Genomic DNA, 22217 nt, shown 5'->3' on the forward strand with positions numbered 1-22217 from the left:
CCTAAACTTCTAAAATGCATCCCGTGGTCCCTGAATGTGGCAAAACACATTCAAGTTAATCCTTGGGGTTAAATTTGTTAACGGACGTTAACAAAATCTTTTTTTTATATTTTTTTAATCCAGTTGGACTGCTTATGTGGAATTGGAATGTTAGGACGTCAAATTAGTCCCTGAATATGGGAAACTAGTCCCCAAATTAATCCCTTTTCATTCTTCATAACCTTCATCTTTATCTTCATCTTATCTTCATCTTCAAATTCAAACCCACAAAACCCAGAACCTTCAAATTTGAACATCATACCCTTCAACTCACAAAACTTTCAAACCTACAAAACTTTCAAACCTACAAAACTCAAAACCTTCATATTCCTCCTTCCTCTTCTTGTCTTCTTTGTTGATAAAAATCAAACCTTTGTTCCCTCTTGTGTTAGAGAAAGGTTTGATTCCCAAAAAATCCATAATTTCATTTTCAAAGATGAATATATTGCATACCAAATCTGGATATCCATTAGATAAATCAAAACAATAGGAATCCATAACCCAACATAAATCGTGTTTCCATTTTTAATAAACTCATGCCATTGATATTCAACATCCTTAAGCTGCCCTTGACCCTTGATGGAGCAATTATTAGTTGAATCTGTAAAAAGTAACTAAAGGAAAAAAAATAATTATCTTCCTATTCCAGAAAGAATTGAACCCAGAACCCATAAATATTGAATCCAAAACCCATGTTCCCCTCTATTTTCTGACTCATAACCCATACAAAATTCAAATTAAACCCAGAATGCCAAAACCTAGGAAAATTGAATCCATAACTCATTTCCCCCAACAACAACTTCATCCATATCTACAAGCAAAGGTTTGTGGGGGTTTTAGATCTGATGTTGATGTTGAATACGGTGGTGGTGCAATCTGGATGAGCGGCTCCTCTTCTAGCGGTGGTGGTGCGATCTGGATGAGCGACTCCTCCTTCGCTAATTCCTCTTCTAGCGGTGGTGGGGGTTCGTCATGAGTTGGATTTAATTTGGGGAGTGAGGATTTCACATGGGGTTGCTGCTGGTTCTTTTCGGTTTTGTGGGTTTTGGGTTGTGACTTTGCTGAAGCACCAACCAATTTGGATTTGGAAGCAGAATGGGAGGAGGTTCTGGTGTGGTGATGAAGATGGTGAGAGGATGAAGATTAATTTAGGGTTATAGTTGTTTTATTTACTGGAGTTTTTTTCTTATTTATTTAACTATTTTATTTTATTAATTTTTTGACTTCAAATGCCACATAAGCTTCAGCTTTCACAAAAAAAAAATCCATGTCAGCATTCTGTTAACGTCCGTCACATTATTTAACGCCAGGGACTAACTTGAATGTCTTTTGCCATATCTAGGGACCGGGGGATGCATTTTAGAAGTTTAGGGACTAACTTGAAGGCGGCTGACACATTTAGGGACCAACTTGGCTATTTACCCCATGTTAAATGACAGTTTTTCAACATTTAGAAAGCTGATATCTGAAAACTAAAAACAGAAATTGAAAACATCTTTGAGCTATTTTAGTTTTTCAGTTTTAAAAACTGAAAATGAGAGTTATTTTCAAAAACAGTTTTTGAAAACAGGTCATACCAAACTGGTTTTTAGTTTTTAAAAATGAAAACTGTTTTGAAAACAGGAAACAAACAAGTTTTCTTTGGTCCATTTTCTCTTCTCTTCCTTTACTCTCGAAACAAACAAGCACAAGAGAGATATGAATAGAGGAGAGAAGAAATTATTAATATAACGAGGGATGCCATAGAAGAAGAAAATAGATATCAAGAAAAACATAATAAAATTGGGACGTAAAAGAGCATGTTCAATGCAAGATTGCTAGTTGGGTTGCTTAAACACTATTCTGGTGGGTCTAAACTGCCACATAGGATTTAAACAACCCAAACATAATTCGCTCAAACCACGGTTGCTTATTTTACTTTTGTTTGGGTCTCACTATACCTCGTATATTTATATTATTTCAAGATAATGATACTATCTAAGTTCTTGAATGAAAAAGAAAATATTTTTTTAGTGAAAAAACAAGAAGAAAGAGAATAAACAGCCGTTGCTTAAATTTAAGCAACCAGACTATCATGTCATGTTGCTCCAAAATAAGCAACGTTGCTTAAGTACTCAAACTGAATTAAGCAATGTTGAGTATATTTTCTCTTTCACTCAAGTGTCATGACCTTAAAATAATATAAATATATGAGGTATAGTGGTACCCAACCAAAAGTAAAATAAGCAACCATGGTTAGAGAGAATTCTGATTGAGTTACTTAAATTCTACGTGGCAGTTTGAGGCCACCAAAATAGTATTTAAGGAACCCAACTAGCAACCATGCATCAGAGATGCTCTAAGAGAAATAAGAGTGTCAAGAAGTCAAGATATCAGCAAAAATGGTTAAACACTTCAGCCAGCCCAGCACCATAAACATGGTCCCCATCTATATTCCTCACAGCCAACCTCACCCGTCCGATGTGAAAACAAATCCAACGGTCCAAAACCCTCCACGATCTCACCCATCAACCTTTGATTAAGAAAACTCGACATGGCTCACATTGCTCCACGATCACTATTTCTCCATCGTCAGATCTTAACCAGATCCAACGGCCACCATTGCGCATAGAAGCACCAAACATGGCAGCGGGAACAACTGAAAAAGAGAGACAGAGACACACAGTTGAGCTGGCTAAGACTTCGCAGAGAGAAAATGGATCAGCATGGTGGAGTTGCAACTGGGTCGCATGAAAGAAACGAACTTGTTCGAGTTAGACACGGTTCTGATCATGGGGTTTGTGATTCTCAGACAAGCTTTTGATTCAACATTTCAGTTCATAGGATTTTTAATGATGTTTTTTTTTCTGGGTCGGGGAGTTTTGTTCTTACAGTGTTTGTTTGACTCTAAAGTTTGGATCTTTTTGCTTGTAATGGTAATGGGTCATAGGAGTTTTGTTTGTTCTTCTTCTTTTCCTTGCTTTATACAACTAAACATTTTTGAAGTTTTATCCTTTGGTTTGAAAATGTTTACAGTGTCATTGATTTAGTTAGGATGGTTGGATGTTGATATCTCATGTTTGATCTCTTGCTTGTACATTCCATTTGACTGATGTTTTGCTATTCATGGTTTGATTGATGCTTTTCTATTGATGACTTGAATCTGAAGTTTCTCTTTGTTGGAGGGTGATTGGGAGGGGATTTGATGCTTTCTCTTGTTAAAATTTGTAATTTGATGCATGGATTTCAAATCAAACTATTGGTGCTTGTTGAAAATTTAGAGGTTTGGAAGTGGGATAGGCTATGTAGGAGGCTTTGTTCAGGGATTTGGAACTGGGTAGATAGACCTGTTATTGTAGTTTGGAGTCTAGTAGCATTGATAAAAACTGCATAATTGCTGTAATCGATTGCCGGATCCTGATACATTTCATCGCTAATTTTTATGACATTTTTTTAAGGATGAAATCTAATTTCTTTGCCATTCTAATTTGTGTGGATGGGGCATGTCTTTTTTACTTGTAATCTTTTAAGAAATTGATCTGGATAGGCTTACTTAATGCTTATATAATTCTTATGGTGTGTTTGGATGAACTGCTTAATTGTGCTTTTATGTCAAACAGCATTTATAAACGCTTATTTGAGAATTTATTAGAATCTAAAAATTTATATGTCGGAATGAGCTCTTATTAAGAAGTTATTCTAAGAAGCTTATCAAAATAAGCTAAAAAAAGCTTGTTGGTAGGTCATAAGCTATTTTATAAGCTTAATGAAAAACTTCCTTTGGTGCTTATTCTTTAAGATAAGCTCTTCCAAATGCATCCTAATTCTAACTTGTATTATTTTTTCGTGTTATGCAGTCCAAACCCGTAAAGAATTTGAATGGTCAAATCTGTCAAATATGTGGCGAAACTGTTGGCCTAACAGCCAACGGCGATATCTTCGTTGCTTGCCATGAGTGTGCTTTCCAACTTTGTCATCCTTGTTATGAATACGAGAGAAATAATGTGAGCCCATACTGTCCCCAGTGCAAGACTAGATACGAAAGTCACAAAGGTTAGCTTGCGCATACAGGTTATTTTGGTTTCAGTCTGTTCCTCGTCAAAATTTGCAATGAACAAGATGAATTTGGTTTGCAGAGAGTTCTCAAATGGAGGGAGATGATGATGATGATGATGATGAAGATGATGTCGATGATCTAGAGAATGAGGTCAAGTATGGTCAAGGAAATAGAATGAAGGCAAGGCTTCAATGGGAAGAAGATGCTGACCTCTCTTCATCTTCTGGACATGATTCTCAAATGCAAAATCCTCATCTGACAAATGGGCAGCTGGTAATTTATTAAACTGGTTTTTACACTCTCAACTTGGATAAACTCGCAAGTGTACTGGCAAAAATGTGTGAACTTACTTATAGACTCAGGATTAGTTCAAATTGCTCAGACTTAGTAAAATTTGAACGAATTTGAGTGAAGTTTGAAAATTATGAAAACTTTGGTAATCTTTATCGACTTTTTCACTTTTAATGCTGTGATACTCATGTAATTCATGTAATAATTTATGAACTTCATTCACAGCCTACTGGTAAATAATTCTCTGCTCATATTTGGTACTGCATTTTGCTTTAATATACTAATATTAACTAACTTTCTTTTTATGGCCAGATGTCTGGTGAGAATCTATGTGCTACTACATCAGGTCCTATGGGTCAATCCAAAAAGGTTCAGTCACTTCCATATGTTGATCCAAAGCAACCAGGTATGGAGTTAACTTGAAGTGATGGTAGCAGATCACATTTTATGGTTAGGGTAAATCCTAAAGTGAAAATATCTTTTTATTACCATTCCTCTAAGAGTTTTAAACCTATCAAAGAATTTTAATTTTTTATTGAAATTTATTTAAAGATTAGTAAAGGAAATGCTCTTTCTTTATGAAAGCTACACTTTTCTTTTCTGATGCATGATACTTATATATGAATTTAAACCAATTAAAATCAAATTATGAATGACCCAATTTGGTAGCTGATTGTCTAGCATAGAATGCTCATGTGTTTAATTTTGGTGTCCATGTCTTGTGGAGTTTCGTAGTTTTCTTGTCCAGGATATCTCTGAGGCTGTGACCTCTAGGAGTGTTTCCTTTCTTTGGGACTTTGCCTCTCCATATCATGAAAAAAGATCGTTTTTCAATTTTTAAACTCTAGACTTGAGAACTGATATCTTACTTTTTGTATTTCAAGTTTTCTTGTTATTTATGTTATATAGTATATGAGTTAGACTTTTTTTAGTTTGAAATTTTTTCCCATAAAAATAAAAAATCAACATGAATTAAAAAAACCTATAAACTAGTGTTGGTTAGTAGAAATAATGATTAAGTCGCTAGCCTCACTATGATGTGGATGTTTGTCTTGAACAAGATTACTTCCTATTGATGATACATGTGGTGCACCAAAAAAGGGATAATGAATAAGTCACTTGACACAATTAGTGTTGTGTTGACAGTATCAATTACTTGAATCAATGTATCCTTCCTGTTGTGTTGTATTCACATAAGTAAATAAAATATTTACTGGGATTTGAATTTTTAATGACTTTGGCATAATCCAGGTCTTGAGAGTGATGAGGAGATCAGAAGAGTACCGGAGTTTGGAGGTGAGTCTGCTGCCACTTCAGCTTCTCGTCCTGACACTGGTTCAAATCCTGGTCCAGAGCGTGTTCAGGGAGCAGGGGAGGGTCAAAAGAAGAGAGGGAGAAGCTCAGCAGACAAAGAGAGCAAGCGGTTGAAGAGGTATGTATGTAAACTTGGTTCGTCTAGTATCAACTCTAAACCCTTTTTCCGGGGATTAATTCATTGCTTTTTGTAATTTGTTTCACTGAGTGGGTGTAAAAATGATAATTAGGCTACTGAGGAACAGAGTTTCAGCTCAGCAAGCAAGGGAGAGGAAAAAGGCATACTTGACTGATTTGGAAACAAAAGTCAAAGACTTAGAGACGAATAATTCAGAGCTCAAAGAGAGACTTTCCACTTTGCAGAATGAGAATCAAATGCTAAGACAGGTATTTCAAATTTGCACATTTAATCATTGTTAGGAATGTTATATAAAACCATTATTGTTTTCACCCAATAGCTTTAACTTTTGGTGCATAACAAAGTATCAGAGTCTCTATGCCAATTAACCAAGTGGTGTGGAGATTTAATCCTTTTTTGACACGATATATGTGGGTTTGTGTATTATTCACACTTCAAGCCCACTTAGGCTATTGTGTGGAGTGTATTTAAAATATAATATAAAAAACATGGGTACGTTTCCATCTAATAGCTTAATAAGCTTTTGTGATAGTTAATTCATGACTATTACCATCCTATCATCGTCACGCTATCATGATATTATTGTTCTTTGAATGTATTGAGCTGATTTATCTTTGATGAAGTTAATACACCTAAACATTTTAAGATCGCATTGTCATTACATCTTATTTATTATTCACTTGATTACTCTAAACTATGATTTAGAAAGGGAAAAAAGGGCATTCATGTTATATTATCCATGATTTACAACCATCAATATCAGTTTAGATAGGAATTATGTATAAGACAATTAATATACTTAAAAAGTGCTGGTTTGAGTGGAAGAGACTCAGGTCCTTTTATCATTTGGCTTTGGGTTTGATACTAAGACTCATGTGTATGAGAAAAAATGCTACTGGGAGGAGTCCCCGCCTCTAATGCTTGATTGTTAATCTTTCATCTACTACTACTAGGGTGGGAAATACTTGAGAAACCAAAATAATATGCATATGGGAAGCCCGTTGATCAATTACTGATATTACCTAGTATTTTAAATCTTATTCTGTTTACTGGGCAAAGTATAACATAAAAGATGGGTGGTGAATATGCCCATACTTGTCTCTGAGCATCACACACCTCCAATTCCATATTATGTCAAATGGTTAATGTCAGTGTCAGTGGTTGATGATGAATATCGTAATGTGCTCTTGTCTGCATGTGTTGATGTTTATTTTTTTGTTGGCTTTTGAAATTTTTGGATGGGTGCAATGAATATATACCATATGCTATTCTTTGGGGGTCTGGATGATATCTTAAACTTGAAATGGCATTAGTTCGATTAAATAATCTCATGTCAAATGACCTGTGTTGCACGGGTACGGGTACGGTACCCGGTACGGGTACGGTATTGGGTACGCGGTACGCGATTTTTGAAAAAATAGGGGTACGGGTACGTTAGATATATGCATATTTTTTTAAATATAATATATAATAAAATATACATAATATTTAAATATAAATAAATTATGCAAAAAAAAAGGCAAAATGTCGTCGTTTTGAGCAGGAAAAAAATATATAAAGGCCAAAACGACGTCGTTTTGAGCCAGAAAAAAAAAAAGGGGGCAAAACGTCATTATTTTGAGCCCAGGAACCTTTTTTTTTTTTTTTTGGAACGGGTAGGTACCGGGTACGTACCCACAGTGTACCGGGTACCGGGTACGTACCCGGTACGGGTACGCGGCCAAAACAGCCGTACCCATGCAACAGAGCAAATGACACTATCCTGTGAAATTTCGTGTCTAAATGACTATATCTGTCAGCATAATTGTCAAAAAGTCTCACCTATTTAATAGGCATAAAAAAAGAGATAGACACGAAATTTCAACACTGACTTCACGAGATGACTTCGATGTGACATCAGTTATACACCCTCCGGTCACATATATAAGCAAAAAACAACATTTTAGGTTCATTCAATAAATGATGTATCTAGTAATGAATGTGTGTAAATTGAGCTTCTTTTTTTTGGGGATTGGTGATTTCCTTGGAAAGCTCTCAACTACACTTGTTTTGAAGTGAATGAAATAAATCTAAAATATGAGCTGTCAGCTTGATGTCTATGCTTGTAATTGTTCCTTATGTGCCCATACCAGACCACATTTGGTGGGACCCTGTATCTACTGTTCTCTAGCCTTATTGCCTTTGTTTATATTTCATTGCTCTTTGCAGATATTGAAGAACACTACAGCAAGCAGGAGAGGGAGCAATGGTGGTACCAATAATGCTGAATGAACTTATCACAAAAATGGCAGAGGAAACTTAGAACTGGAGTAAATATGGAGAGAGTAAATTAAATTAGCAAAGAAAAAAAAAGAAGTTAATTAATTTTGATGATTTTTTGTAGGGGTGAATGTGGATATCATGAAGTAAAGGATGAACTATAAGACATGCTTTTATACTAAAATAGTGTGTTCTTATGTCAAATTTAATTGTTTATATACCCCTCCTTTTTTTTATGGCGATCTATCTTACAATTCTAGAAGTATACCGAGGTTTACGGTATAATTTCACTATTGTTGGGATATTATTCGGTTAATGTTAGGTTTAATTGCACTTTTAATCCTGTAAGTTTTGACTACGTGTGATTTTAATCCCTTGAAGAATTCCTATGGTTGGAAAGTAAGATGACCTATAGTTCTTATGTTGAACTCGAAACCTGGTTCAATATCTAGCTTGCCCAAAAGTCGAGTGGAAGATGATCTTGACATTGTGTCTGCCACGTCTATCCTAAGCAGTGTTGCTTCTAGAGGGCATATCTTAAGTTTTAGATCTTTGAATTGGATGGGGTTTCAACGAATGTAAAGCTTGTATCCAGGGCTGCAGAGAGACCCTAGGAAAATTCTTCCATTACGAGGGTCAAATTGGACGTGCAAGTTCAGTAACATTAACGCACAATTCTACTAGATTATCTGGACAATAATTTACTCATATCAAGTCTGAATTGACTGTAGTAAAAAACAATTTACTCCTTATGGGCCCAAAAGCATATGTCAATGATTAGAAAGGCACAAGATCCAAGATAGGACGTAGTCAGTACTATAGACAGGAATATGATAGCTAAGGATCTTTTGTCACTTACGTCATTCAAATTCCAAGTGTTTTGCCAATTGTGGTTGTAGCTATATTCTTGCTGTTTTCATCTTTGAGTTTTGCCCATGATGATGGGTTGCTAAACTCCAATTTTATGGTTTTAATCTTCACTTGTATGCAAACTTGAGATTTTGTTCTTATTATTATATTTCTTCTTGTTAATAAACTTGATAAGTTATTTCTATATAAGTTCTGAATGTGTTTTTTCACACCAATTGAACGAGTTTGAATGCATATTCTATTTTAATTGTTTATCTCTAATAGTTGGAATCATTGATAGAATTCCTTTTTTTTTCTTTTGATAGGCATTGATAGAATTCTTAAATTTGATAAACAAATGAAGCAATTGTGGATTTCATTAGTCAAAGAATTTAATAGCGATTGATTATTAGTTTTGAGAATTCCGGGATATAAGATTGTTTTTATACTTTGAATGGGTGATTGTCATTTTTTAACTTGAATAAATTGAACCCTTGCTGAGTAAAGAATTACAAATTTCTAACTTGCAATTGTGGTTAGGGTTCAACCCAAAGATTCCAACAAGTTAAAAAATGTGTTTTGTGATTGAGGAATGTTTGATGCATTTGAATGTTTGATTCCTTGAGGATGGCGTTTTCTCTTATTAATTTTAAGATCCCTTTTTATTATTCTGTTTTCAGCTACAACCAAACCTCCCATTAACTTTCCTTTCATGTGCTCGTTTTTTTTTTTTCCATTTTCTTTTCACTCTTATTTCGATAAATCTTCCACTGAGTTTTTATGAGAATGATTCTGAGAAATAAAAAACCTTCACGGCTTGATCCCATATGGCTTTGTTATTAGTATGCAGTCTTCTCGAAATTACACTTCATGACAACAAAAAAACTTAGAAATTTCTGTCAAATCCTAATTTCACAATGTCATGTTGGCGCTCAACTGAAAATATGCTGCAAGGAAAGAAAGCATTTCTTAAGTAAAATTACAGCATTATAAGTTTATAACCACCAATCCAGGGGTTTATCCAATTCTTGGGGGTCAGTTGCAACTTGTATTACATTAATTTTCCTTTTTTTTCTCTCCTTAAAAAATGGTGTCTAGCAAGAAAAAGGTTCCAAGGAAACTCTCCCATCCCTTTTCTTTCCCTTTATTCAATGATTGGCAAGAAATTTGTAGTTTTCTTATTGCACCATATCTTTTGTTTCTCAGACTAAACAGATAGAGAATGATTAAAGATATGGCCTTTTTTTCTATTTAGTTTTCTGCTTCAAGCAAACATACCCAAACGTACTGGAAAGTGGAAACTACTAAACATTTTAAAGCATGTTCTATAGAAATTTTATTGCTGTGTGCCTGTGTCCTATGCATTGAGACTGTAGCACACATTTCAACAACACTAGTACTACATTCATAACTAATTGCACAATTAGTGCATAAATCTCTTTGCAACATCATATATTTATAATGTATTTAGATCTAGTGGCTTGAAGATGAATTTTGATGTTCATAACACAGTTACAAATAACGGTATTAGATGTAGTAGTTTTTGATATACATGAATATGAAAGAAACAATGCATTAAAACTAGAAATACCCCAAATATGTTGTTCATATTCAAAAGAGTGCAAAAGGGTATAATATGTATTTTATTTTTACAGAAAACCTGAATGAGCAGAAATGTAAATAGTGACAAGAATTGCTTGTGACTTAAATCCTGGAAGGGATCATAGGGATAGTGTTCTGCAAGTATGCACTGGCAGCAGCAACTCCACTTCCAAGCTTTACAGGATAACCCACATCTTGGAGAATCATCTCTACACCAGCAAGAGCACCCAAGAGTTGCAACTGCAAAATATTTAAGGATCTAAATTAAAAACATCATACTTTTGAAGCATAAGATACAGATTAACTACTTCTACTTTTTAATGTGTAACGGTAATGTTGCTGTCATGTGACAACATTACTTGTGGAATCAGTCTCTTGCAAAAATGTAAGGTAAAGCTGCCTGCCTACATTAGATCCATAAAGTGTACCTACCACTCCCTTGGCCTCGCGCATAGCAAAAGATTTATAGCACCGGGTTTGCCCTTTTTTAATAAGTCAAATATTTTGAGGGTTTACATGTATTGATTATCCAATGGTTACTTTTCATTTGACTTGAGGACTGCGTTTTAAACTTCAATTCAAACATCCATTTCACTGCAAGAAATCCAACCTATGTTCCAAGAGAATAGAATAGCCAAACTCCACCCAAAAGGCAAACCAAAACAATGTGTCTGTGGCAGTTATATCCATGAATATGATGCTGATGGGAGTTTGGGAAATTAACATTACCTCATTCAAGTTTCCAAGATGTCCAATTCTGAAAACTTTCCCAGCAACCTTGTTTAGTCCCAGACCTAAGCTCATATTGTATCTCTTCCATGACCTTTTAACTACTTCAGCACCATCAATGTAAGGAGGAACAACCACAGCAGTCACTGTGTCACTGAACCACTCTTCCTTTTGGGTGCAATTCTTCAAACCCCATGCCTCAACAGCAATTCTGTATTTAGCATATTGAGGACCTATCAGATTCATGCATTTTCTTAAACATGTGAAAGTTAAATCTATTATCAACATTCACAGTCTTTTGCTCACTTGTCAATAACTAGTATATTTTCTAAGAATGATTTCAACAAGCAAATAATGCCTTACCTGGTTGCTTTACCTAAACGTTTGTGCCTTGCAAACACATTTTCAAGTCCCTCCTCAAAAAGCAGATCAAGAGCTGTTCTGAGACCATACAGCAACTGAATAGAAGGAGTGTATGGCCAATAGGTTCCCATCTCGTAGAACTTCAGGTAGTCCTTCCAGTCAAAGAAAACTCTGAGTGATTTAGCATATTTTGAAGCCTCAAGAGCTTTAGGGCTTGCACACACAATTCCCATCCCGGTAGGAAGGGAAAGGGCTTTCTGGGAGCCAGTTATGGCCACATCTACTCCCCATTCATCCATGCGGAAATCGAGAGCACAAATGGAAGACACTCCATCAACAATGAGGAGGGCTGGATGATTGTAGGCATCTGAGGTTCCAAAATACAATGTTAGAAGCCATTTCATAAACACAATGAGTATAAAAACACCAACATTAAGAATCCAAATTGTTTGAGCGATATGTTTTTCAATTTTGTTCTATTTTTGTTTTCAAAAGCTAAAAACTGTTTTACAAGACAATAATCAAACCAGACATCAGTATCCAAAGGCTGCTGGTTGCAAATGATTTGATGCATTTGCAGACCAGGAAAAGGCACTAAGAAAAACATAGTCATCAAAGAATAATAAAAGTTATGTCAATTTACAAATGTAGATAATCATTGTAAAGGCAAACATTATTTTGGGACCTAAAACACAGCACTTAGAGTCCAAAAACAAACAGATATTACAGGACAAAAGAAAATAAACAACATCTTAAACAGCAATTGATCATCAAATGTCCAAAAACAGTTATTTATAAGAATTGTTCATTGAGCAATGGAACTGAGAGCATTTGTCTACAATTACAACTAGGAACATCCAGTACAAATACAATTCAATTTTGTGACTCTGGCAGTTTATAGAGAATAAAGGATCGTATACTGTACAGGATACATGAGTAAAAGCTATAATTTAAGACAAGTAGATGACATGCTCACCAAGGAGTTTTCTCACTTTGGACAAGTCATTGGTGACCCCAGTTGCTGTCTCATTGTGAACAATGCAAATTGCCTTAATAGTGTGTGCAGAATCTGAAGCAAGTTTTGATTCCAGAACATCAAGATCGGCACCCCGGCCCCATTCACTTTCGACAACATCAACATTGAAGTTAAGGCGTTGCTGCTGATCAATCCAAAGCAAACTGAACTGGCCAATCAGGAATGATACAGTGCGATCCCCAGGAGACAGTGTGTTTGTCAGAGCACTCTCCCAAGCACCAGTACCTTCACCAAATGAAAAAGGATTTATTTATAACAAGATAACTATAACCAAGTGAAAAGCAAATTATTTGTTCTTATTGGACCAACCTTATGCAATAAGTTTATTCTATGATAACCGAACTTATTCTATTGATATTCAAAACACACACAAAAGAGCAAGAAAGATACTAAGCAAACAAAAAACAAACACACACAATTCAACCACTACTCTAGAATATCCAATGAGAATTCTGCAGTCAAGTTCCATTTAGTAAAATTTCAATCCTCAAATCAAGGTCCTAATATTGTATGTAGTCTAAGGACTAAGATGCCGTTTGGATATGGACAAAAAGAGCAGCTAGAGAGAACACTAGATAAGCTCCAATAAGTGCTTTTTGGTCCGGATCCTAAATAGAACATGAATGATAGTGAGTTGATTAAGCATGTACTTGGATGCATCTAAGTGTTAAGTGGACATCATCCTGAAGATTAAGGGACAGTGTCTAATTGATTTTATGAGACTAAAACTACTCACATGATACAATAAACAATTTGGCTTGTACATGTAATTATGTAAACAATACCAGTTGTAGGGATAAGAAATGGTGTTCCAGTAGTAGTCTTGAAAATCTTCTTGACATCCTCAAGCAGAGTTTTTGTCAAAGCTGGAATCGCCGGAGCACGGTAGTCCTCATTGTTTCGGTTCATAGCCCGAATAACCTGTTCAGGGATGTTAACTGGCCCTGGAACAAAGAGATGGTGTCTTCCTGGTGCATTAAAATAGTCCATTTTCCCCTGTTTGAAAATTCAACCTCTTTGAATTCAAGCAAATCTTGGCTTTCCTCACCAAAGAATCACCTCTGCAAAATCCATTATAAAGTTTGTGCATTTAGTACTGAATTGTTTTATCATTTCATGGTTGAAGAAATCTGTAACTGAAAGTTGGTCATAAAGTTTGTGCATTTAGTACTGAATTGTTTTATCATTCCATGGTTGAGGAACTCTGTAACTGAAAACCCCTCAACTATGTTCACTACATGATGAATTTGAAAATTTAAGCTCCCTTTAAATACTCCTAAATCTAGCCTTTGCAAAAAATTTCATGCTAATTAGAAAATTAGAACTTAAACGAGAAATACCAAAATTATAATTCAGATTGCAACAAAAATTACACAGTATGCTAAAACATTTATATTGTGATTTTTACAATTCAAGGATAGACTTTTCAAAAGGGAAAATTGCAGAAAGTGATTTGCTCCATCAGAATGATTTTGTGATGTTTGTAACCAAAAAGCCTAGTTGAAAACACATCTTGGACCACTAACACCTCCTCCTTTTTTAGCTGAACTTTACATGAAGGAAAAAAAACACAATCCCTAATATGTTGGTGGGAAGAACAAGAGAAAACAGCTGCACTGGGCTGCAATTTCCACAAGAGGAATATAACATGAAGAAATATTTTTCTGCCTACTAACGGTCTCCACTTGATTTTCCTTCAAACAAAGCCAATTTTATATTTATTGGAAAGGACATCACAAAAAACATGAGTGGTATATCATTCACAACAAAATAAAATACTGAATTAGAAGAAACACTCTTATAGCATGTTCGGTTTAGATTATTTTTCCTCGGAATCAATTCTAGCAACCCAGAAGCTCCTCACATAAGTTTCTCACCAGAATTAATTTTAGTTTCATAATCAATTTCACAAGGATTTACAAAGATGCTTAGAACACTCAAATTTAACACAGGCCAAAGTTAGCTAATAGCTACATATGATATGATAAAAATGATATATGTGAAGCATGAAAAGAGAATAAGTGGATTTACTTGGAGAGGAGAATCAGTGGAATATGGCAGAAGGAAGGATGAACTGTGTCAGTGCTATCTGCACTTAGCAGAACCTTATTATATAATTGGAAGTGAAAAAAATCATTTTTTATAATCAAGAAGGCGGGAGAACCAATCAAATGCTATGATGGGGCCAAGTCAGGACACAAGTAGCAGATAAGAGGGAGAAACTAGGCTGAGAATGGATAAAGATTGTTCTCATTTCCACATCATATGAACACATGTTCAAACCTTCATCTCTCACAATTTATCTCTTGTTCAATTTTCTTGCTCCTTCATTTTCTTTTAATTTTTTTATAGATACTAGTTTTTATCATATTATGATATCACTTATAAGCACCTTTTATTGGATAATAACATTAGAAGTTAACATTAGACAAAAATTCATTACTTATTTCTTCTGACTAAAATCAACATTAGAAGTTTTAGTATTTTAAAATTCTCAAAAGTTAGATTTAAAAATGAAAGGTGAATTGAAACCTTCACAATGTACTAAGTGTGAAAATCTGAAGTTATGTGCATTGAACTTGATATGACTAGAAATAAATAATGAAAGAATATTTTACTGCCATACAATTTTGGGAACTCTGAAGTTTGAGGCTGAGAAAGAAATATGGAAGATAAAGAGATAATGAAAATATCAACCACACTTTACTTGTGGCAGATGAAGCCACACTCTAATCTATTTTGTATTCATGTGGATTCCTTTTCAATGTTTGGCAGTATCCCCCAAAGTTTTTGGTAGCAGTCACAGTAAGGAGAGTTTCTCATGTATATTTATTCTTCAGCTTTTGTTTTCTTTACTACTTTTTCCCTAACACCTTCACTCTCTCCTTTTTTCAAGGTCTTTGCTGAAAAATTTGATACATGTTTTAGGAGATTGACATAAAAAAAATCAGGAGAGATGTTTTATCCTTTTAGGAGTATATCAATCTACGATTTTTTTGAGCCACTTAAATTTTTAATAAGAGATAAGATTTTCCAAATATGGTCATAAGTGTTCATCTATGGTCTCAATCCCTTGGTGAAAAAGCCCAAATAATCACATTAAGAAACATCAATCCCCTGGGTAGAACTTAATAGAATCATGTACTAAAAAACAAGAATATCACCTAGTCACATTGCAGCAACACCAACCACTGTGCCAAGGTGGGCCCTTCATAGATCACGTTTTTTTTTTTGTCAAAATAGATTACGTTTTTGTATTCATGGTTTTAGGCTTATCAAGAGGTGTGTTATTTTTTCAATTCAATGGGCTGACCCATGGTTGGCCCTAACCCACATGACCATTTAAGCTTTTAGCATTTTCTAAATTTAAAGCCCTTTTTTTTTACTATAAGATAAAATTACTTTAACTAAAATAAAGTTTTTTTTTTTTACATCAGAAAAGATAAATTACATCCATTTGGGATTGATCTCGAGACCTTCCCATCCCCAAGTGACCCCCAACCCATATATCCTACAACTCTCACCATTTAAGATATTCTTTGAGGACAACTAAAATAAAGTTTGATAAAACTAAGTTTAAAAAAATGAATTTGTGTTTAAGAATGATGCATAATAGTAAGTTTTATAAAATGAATGTTGTTTAAATAATACAGTGAAATTATTTTTAAGGATATTATTACTAAAATAGACATCAGACAGTAAATATAAAATAAATAGAGTTTTAAAATGAGTAATATTGTAAATGAATATTTAATACATTTTTCTTAAAAAAAGTATATATAACTTACTTTTTTCTAAAAACATTATTTAAATCTTGAAAACATACTTTCATTTTATGGAAAAATACTCAAAAGAAACGGCAAATGTTACGGCTAACACTTTTTTTTTATGGAAATGATAAATAATGAGAACCAAACGGGCTCTTAATCACATTTTACACAAGTGAATTATAAATTAAATAAGTTCTATAATGCTTTACATTATAATTTTTTATTGAATGAATGTGTAAAACTTATTTACACTGTCAGTGCATAGAAATTAATCTCTAAATTTAATGTTTAGATTAGAGGTTGGTGTATTGTTAGTGTAAATTTTATTTAGATCGTAGTTCAATTGAATTTCACCAAACCAAGGAAATATATTTTTGTTTTAACTAAGATTTAATTAAATGTATTATACAAATTCTTGATGATAAAGTATAACTCGTTTAACATTAATTCTACCTTTCCCGTGCACTCCAACTGTAATGACTTTTTTCTTGTGCCTACGAACATACAATAGTATGTTTGAAAATTACCCTATAATGGATTCTAAAGATAAAATCAATTATGAGGAGAACATTTATAAGTAACTTTTAAATGGAAGAATTGATTGTAAATAAAATAAGTTGAGTTTTTTCACCCCATTGCAGAGCTGAGTGGTAATAAAGTAAAAGGGTCAAAAAAGAAAAAGGAATATTCAGAATTCATGTGACAATTTTGTTTGGAAAATTAAATACCTTTTAACCAACCCACAATATGAACACAAACAAACACATGTATATTGACTTACAACTTTTTCATTTTAACTTGTCCCTTTTTTTTTTGGTTTTCTAGATCACTGCATTTCAAATGTGTTTTGGTTGCTTTGCTTGTGCCAGCATTTCAACCACTTCCCTCATGGTTGGTCTCTCCACACTGTGTTCATTAACACATAACATGGCCACAAAAAACACTTGCTCTGCTTCATCTAAAGGAATGTGACTTAGCCTCTCATCAAGGATCTTCATCACCATCTCTTTGTTCCAATTAGTTTGCATCTTGGTCCATTGAACAATGTCTAGTCCTTCTTCCTCAAAGTCCCCCACTGGTCTTCGCCCTGTAATGAGTTCTAGCAGCACCACTCCAAAGCTATAAACATCACTTTTCTCATCTACTTTCAATGTGTATGCATACTCTGCAACATAAAGTCAAATGAATTAAAAATATGCTACCTTTCACTACTTTTGCTCCACAAATAAAGTAGCCATGACAGTATAATAATCTAGATATTTCAAAAGAAAAAATGGTACCTATTATAAAAATTTGACAAGTAAAAGAGTTTAAGGTAGGAAAATTAGCCTAACATTATTTTATAGATAAAGAAGGGGAAAAGCTTCATTTCAATTCTCCCAAGTAATAAATTAAATTGTTAATATCCTAGTTATGTCTTGTGTGGTAGTGCCTTTGAAGTCTTCATTTTTTTTCTGGGGTTTTGAGAAAGTGAATCTTAGATCCCAATCACAAACTTTGAGGGGAAAAATATATGCATTTGGTTAGTGTGCATTTTGATGGCTGAGGATGTTAAAGATATGATTAGGAGTTCTGGTCAAAAAAGAACTTGTTCTGGTAAAAATCAGGGGTTTGTAGTTTCAAGGCATGCAAGCAAAGGCACTTACTCAGTTCGCATGAAGAAAAAGCTGAAAGAACTTCCTTTGTGTTAGTGGAGCATTTGCTCAGTCTAGGAAAAAGAGCAAGTACTTGCTAGTTGCTACATTGGTGAAGGTGAGAAAAGAATATTTTTTCACAAAAATAAATGAAAAGTATATTTAATCCATGGAACATTTTGCTATCAATATTTGATTTTGGATGTTAAATTGAAAAAAAAAAGCCCTGAATTAACCATTATTGTTGTTGCATGCTAGGATTTTTACTCATTTCACTTTTTCAAATCAGCAATCTAAACATTAATGCCCTCTGAACTGTTTTTTTTTTTTTGGGATGGTAGGTAATAATGTCTCTCATGAGTCATGAACTTGAAGTTGGTGATGCAATTGCTAACCAATTAGATTAAGAAAGAAGTTATAATATAATTGAAGTAATAATCACTTTTCAAACTATCTGGCTTTTTAAATTGAAGTACCTGGAGCTATGTAGCCATAAGAACCAGCAATGGAAGACATGCACTCTGAAGTCCCAGTATCTTGCATGAACTTGGCAAGCCCAAAATCAGCAACATGAGCCTCAAAATCAGAGTTCAATAATATGTTGTTTGACTTCACATCCCTATGGATTATCAGAGGGGAACAATCATGGTGCAAATAGCAAAGCCCTTTTGCAGCTTCTGTGGCTATTTTCAGCCTAGTATCCCATTTCAGAAACTCACCCCTCTTCCCATGCAACACTTCACCTAAGCTTCCATTTGGCATGTAATCATAAACAAGCAAATTGGTCTCTTTGTTTGAACAAAATGCTAGCAACCTCACAATGTACCTGTGCCTGATTCTACCTAATGTTTTAATTTCTGCTGAGAGGCCATTGTCATGAGAAGAGCCTTTGTTGATTCCTAATAACTTCTTCACTGCAACTTCCTCTCCATTTGGCATGGTTCCTCTGTACACAACCCCAGCTCCACCTCTTCCTATGACATTGCTTTCCTTTATGCATCCCACAATGTCTTCACTCCCATATTCCAGTTTCTGAAATGATGTTAGCTTCCATGAATTGGAGTGTTTCCTTGCTTTTCTGCTCTTGATGATGGCTAAGGTTGCAAACACAAATGAACATCCCAACAATGCCAATGCAAAAAGAAGCTTGAATTTCCCAGGGACTACTCCAGGTTTTGCACTTTGAGATTCCATTGCTGTTGTTGAAGAAAGGTTGCATGGATTGAACTCATATCCACATAGCTGAGGGTTAGCCACAAAGGATGTTGAATTAAAGATTGAAAATTGCCCTCCTTCAGGTATTGAACCTGAGAAGTTATTGTGAGAGAAATCTGCTGAAGTTAAACCCTTCATGGTCCCAAGTTCCTTGGGAATGCTTTGATTGAGGTGGTTCAATGAGACATTAAGATAATTTAGTATAAGAATTTGAGTAACTTGAATTGGGATAGGGCCTAATAGCTGGTTTTGGCTTAAATCTAAGTATGTGAGTAAGGTACAGTTACCTATCTCTGGAGGAATAGTACCTGAAAAGTTGTTCATACTCACATCCAACTTGATGATGTTTTTCAATCTCCCAATATCTGGTGGAATTTCACCTGAGAATCTGTTTCCACTAAGCTGAAGAATTTGCAAGTTGGGAAAGTTTCCTATTGAAGCTGGCAGAGAACCTGATAAGTTATTGTTTGATAGAATCAATTGTCCAAGTCTGGAGGGTGCAATTGCCTTGCTTGTTTCTTGTGGAATTTTACCACTGAGATAATTGTTCTGCAGTTCCAAAAGAGAGAGCTCAGGCAAGTAAAGGAAACCATGTGGAAGTGAACCAGTTAAGTAGTTTTGACCCAAACGAACTCTTTGGAGTGTGTAGCATTGACCAAGTTCATCAGGCAAAGATCCAAACAGAAAGTTTCTCAGCAAGATCAAAATCTGCAGCCTCTTTCCACTGCATAGAGATTTTGGGACTAGTCCTGTGAGCTTGTTTGTTGAAAGGTCAAGCTCAGTTAACCTTCCATTGTGTCCAAGCTTTGGAGGAATCACTCCAGTGAAGTTGTTCTGCCAGAGCTTCAGCACCTCCAGTTTAGGTAGCTCAGCAATGAAATGAGGGATTTCTCCATGGAAATTGTTGATGAAGAGGTTCAAGAGGGTGAGTTCTTGAAGGCCTGAGAACTCATAAGGGATGTCTCCTGTTAGCTTGTTGACTGAAAGATCAAGATTTTTCAAACTAGTCAAGTTTCCTAGCTGAGGTGGGATTGATCCTGTGAGCTGATTAGTTTGCAAGAAGAGTGTGTCTAGCTTGTAGAGTTTTCCTAACTCAGCTGGAATTGAACCATTCAAGCCACAGTTTGCAAGGTCTAAATGAACCAAGTTGATCAATTCACCAAATTGAGGTGGGATCCCACCTTCAAATTGATTGTAGTATCCCAATAAAAGATGGGTAAGGTTAGTGAGATTCCCAATCTCACTTGGTATGAAACCACTCAAATCATTTCCTGCAAGAGACAGAAAGTTGAGCCCCCTCATTTTCCCATAGCTTGGAGGGATTTTCCCAGAGAAGTAGTTCCCTCCAAAATTCAAGTGCTTGAGCCATGGGAGTTGAATCACACTCTCAGGAAGTGAACCATTGAACTCATTGTTATAAGCATCAAGAACCTCAAGCTCCTTCAAGTGTGAAATTTCCCAGCTCAAGTTTCCACTGAACATGTTGTTAGACATGTTGAGGAATCTCAGGTTTGGTAACCTATGAATACCAGAAACTGAACCAGAAATGTTTAAATTGGATATGTCAAGTGATGACACCACAGAAATGTTATTATCATGGTCACACTGAATGCCATGCCATGTGGTGCAAAGGGACAAGTAGTTAGAGATTTTCCAACTGCTCAAAGAAGAGTGGTTAGCAGCTTCAAAACCTTGTTTGAGAGAAACCAATACAGAAGCTTGGTTTCTCAGAGAAAGAGGAAGTGAAGAAACAGAAGCAGGACTAGTAGTGAGGAACAGAAAGAGGAAGAGGAAGCAAGTGATCACAAAACTGAAAGAAGGAGTGGCCATAACTGGTTTAGATAGAGGAATGAAAGAGCAATGAGAACATCTCAACTCATAGAGCTTAAAGTTATAGTGAATATACACTAGAAGATACAAAGAGAGTGATGAAGGTAAAGGGAGCCAACAGCATCAGCATCAGCATCCAATGTACTCTTTTTTTCTCTTCTTCTTTCCCTCCCTCTACACTTTTTTTTCTTTTTCTTCTTTAGATTCACGCACACACTTACACACACTACTTACTTTCACTTTGGTGCCATCTTTAGCTTTTAAAAAGCAAAAGCAAAAGCAATGTGTGTTCGGATAGAAAATGGATAACCACAGACAGTTTCATCAACCAATTAATGTGTCGGTTTTTCAGACCAGTTTCATTCACCATTGTCCTTTGCTTTTCTTTCCTTTGATTTATGAACTTTGAGCGGGTCCAACATGACAGTTGATTCAGATTTGGAATCTTCATTAGTGGAGCTGAGGGGATATATATGATTAAACCATCTATGGAGATTTTAAAGCATCAATCGTGGGAAACAATAAAGCTTCAACAAGAGTTTTTAGCCTATTAATTGCACTTCAACTTTTTATTTCTGGTTTTTAGGAGGAGGGTTGGAAGAGGTATGTAGAACCCTATATTTGAACCGGTCAAGTTCGGCACTCAATCGACATACTAGTTTTTTTGTGTGATTTTGAACTACTAGTAATGTGCATTGTCAAAAAGACAGCTATCAGGAACTAAAACTTGGAATCTGTTTCTTAAAATTACATTTTGAAATTCCAAGTTTTGGTTCTTAAAATATATTTTCAAAAGCACATTTGGGGAATCGGTTATGAGTAGGTTTTTTTTATAAAACTTAACACATTATTGAAAGTTTTTTACTGCTAGAACCTGCATATGTCAATTGAATGTCGATACTTCATGTGAGGTTTACAAATATTTTCCTAAAAAAATAACTATATTAAGTATCTATATTGACATTAAAATTATTCCCTATAAATATATGTATCTTTTTCTTAATTATTACATCATTTACATGTATGTTGTATTGTAGATACCCTAGAACTACCCAAACTTATGACTAATTCAAATTGGTCAATGGCATTATCAACTGTGGCAGTATTGCAG

General features: G+C 34.9%; 3 protein-coding genes across 3 annotated transcripts; 1 reads left to right on the forward strand and 2 right to left on the reverse strand.

Moving 5' to 3' along the window:
* The first annotated feature begins 2281 nt into the window (after nucleotides 1–2281).
* LOC130723627 (cellulose synthase A catalytic subunit 1 [UDP-forming]-like) lies at nucleotides 2282–8298 on the forward strand. The gene is made up of 7 exons (XM_057574736.1): nucleotides 2282–2815; nucleotides 3876–4071; nucleotides 4155–4348; nucleotides 4679–4772; nucleotides 5618–5798; nucleotides 5911–6067; nucleotides 8028–8298. The coding sequence occupies exons 1-7, from the start codon at nucleotides 2735–2737 to the stop codon at nucleotides 8088–8090; spliced, it is 966 nt and encodes a 321-aa protein (XP_057430719.1). The 5' UTR covers nucleotides 2282–2734; the 3' UTR covers nucleotides 8091–8298.
* A 2186-nt stretch (nucleotides 8299–10484) lies between these two features.
* On the reverse strand, nucleotides 10485–14900 carry LOC130722812 (serine--glyoxylate aminotransferase). Its single transcript, XM_057573660.1, has 6 exons — nucleotides 14689–14900; nucleotides 13443–13718; nucleotides 12598–12882; nucleotides 11622–11988; nucleotides 11259–11469; nucleotides 10485–10769 (listed from the first exon to the last, which is right to left on the reverse strand). The coding sequence occupies exons 2-6, from the start codon at nucleotides 13645–13647 to the stop codon at nucleotides 10632–10634; spliced, it is 1206 nt and encodes a 401-aa protein (XP_057429643.1). The 5' UTR covers nucleotides 13648–13718; nucleotides 14689–14900; the 3' UTR covers nucleotides 10485–10631.
* A 2186-nt stretch (nucleotides 14901–17086) lies between these two features.
* Nucleotides 17087–21311, reverse strand: LOC130723322 (leucine-rich repeat receptor-like serine/threonine-protein kinase BAM3). Its single transcript, XM_057574321.1, has 2 exons — nucleotides 18538–21311; nucleotides 17087–17592 (listed from the first exon to the last, which is right to left on the reverse strand). Exons 1-2 carry the CDS (start codon nucleotides 21104–21106, stop codon nucleotides 17264–17266), a joined length of 2898 nt encoding a protein of 965 aa, XP_057430304.1. The 5' UTR covers nucleotides 21107–21311; the 3' UTR covers nucleotides 17087–17263.
* Between the last annotated feature and the right edge of the window lie 906 nt (nucleotides 21312–22217).

The sequence above is a fragment of the Lotus japonicus genome, chromosome 6 (assembly GCF_012489685.1).
Source record: "Lotus japonicus ecotype B-129 chromosome 6, LjGifu_v1.2".
NCBI lineage: Eukaryota > Viridiplantae > Streptophyta > Magnoliopsida > Fabales > Fabaceae > Lotus > Lotus japonicus.

What these genes read in the sequence shown, in the direction of transcription:
- LOC130723627 (XM_057574736.1), top strand. Translation starts at nt 2,735, where the DNA reads ATGGATCAGCATGGTGGAGTTGCAACTGGGTCGCATGAAAGAAACGAA. An exon ending in TGTTGATCCAAAGCAACCAG is followed by an intron (nt 4,773 to 5,617) that starts GTATGGAGTTAA and finishes GGCATAATCCAG; the next exon opens with GTCTTGAGAGTGATGAGGAG. An exon ending in GAGAGCAAGCGGTTGAAGAG is followed by an intron (nt 5,799 to 5,910) that starts GTATGTATGTAA and finishes AATGATAATTAG; the next exon opens with GCTACTGAGGAACAGAGTTT.
- LOC130722812 (XM_057573660.1), bottom strand. Translation starts at nt 13,647, where the DNA reads ATGGACTATTTTAATGCACCAGGAAGACACCATCTCTTTGTTCCAGGG. An exon ending in ATTTCTTATCCCTACAACTG is followed by an intron (nt 12,883 to 13,442) that starts GTATTGTTTACA and finishes CATTTGGTGAAG; the next exon opens with GTACTGGTGCTTGGGAGAGT. An exon ending in CGTTTAGGTAAAGCAACCAG is followed by an intron (nt 11,470 to 11,621) that starts GTAAGGCATTAT and finishes TGCTAAATACAG; the next exon opens with AATTGCTGTTGAGGCATGGG.
- LOC130723322 (XM_057574321.1), bottom strand. Translation starts at nt 21,106, where the DNA reads ATGGCCACTCCTTCTTTCAGTTTTGTGATCACTTGCTTCCTCTTCCTC. An exon ending in TTATGGCTACATAGCTCCAG is followed by an intron (nt 17,593 to 18,537) that starts GTACTTCAATTT and finishes TTTATGTTGCAG; the next exon opens with AGTATGCATACACATTGAAA.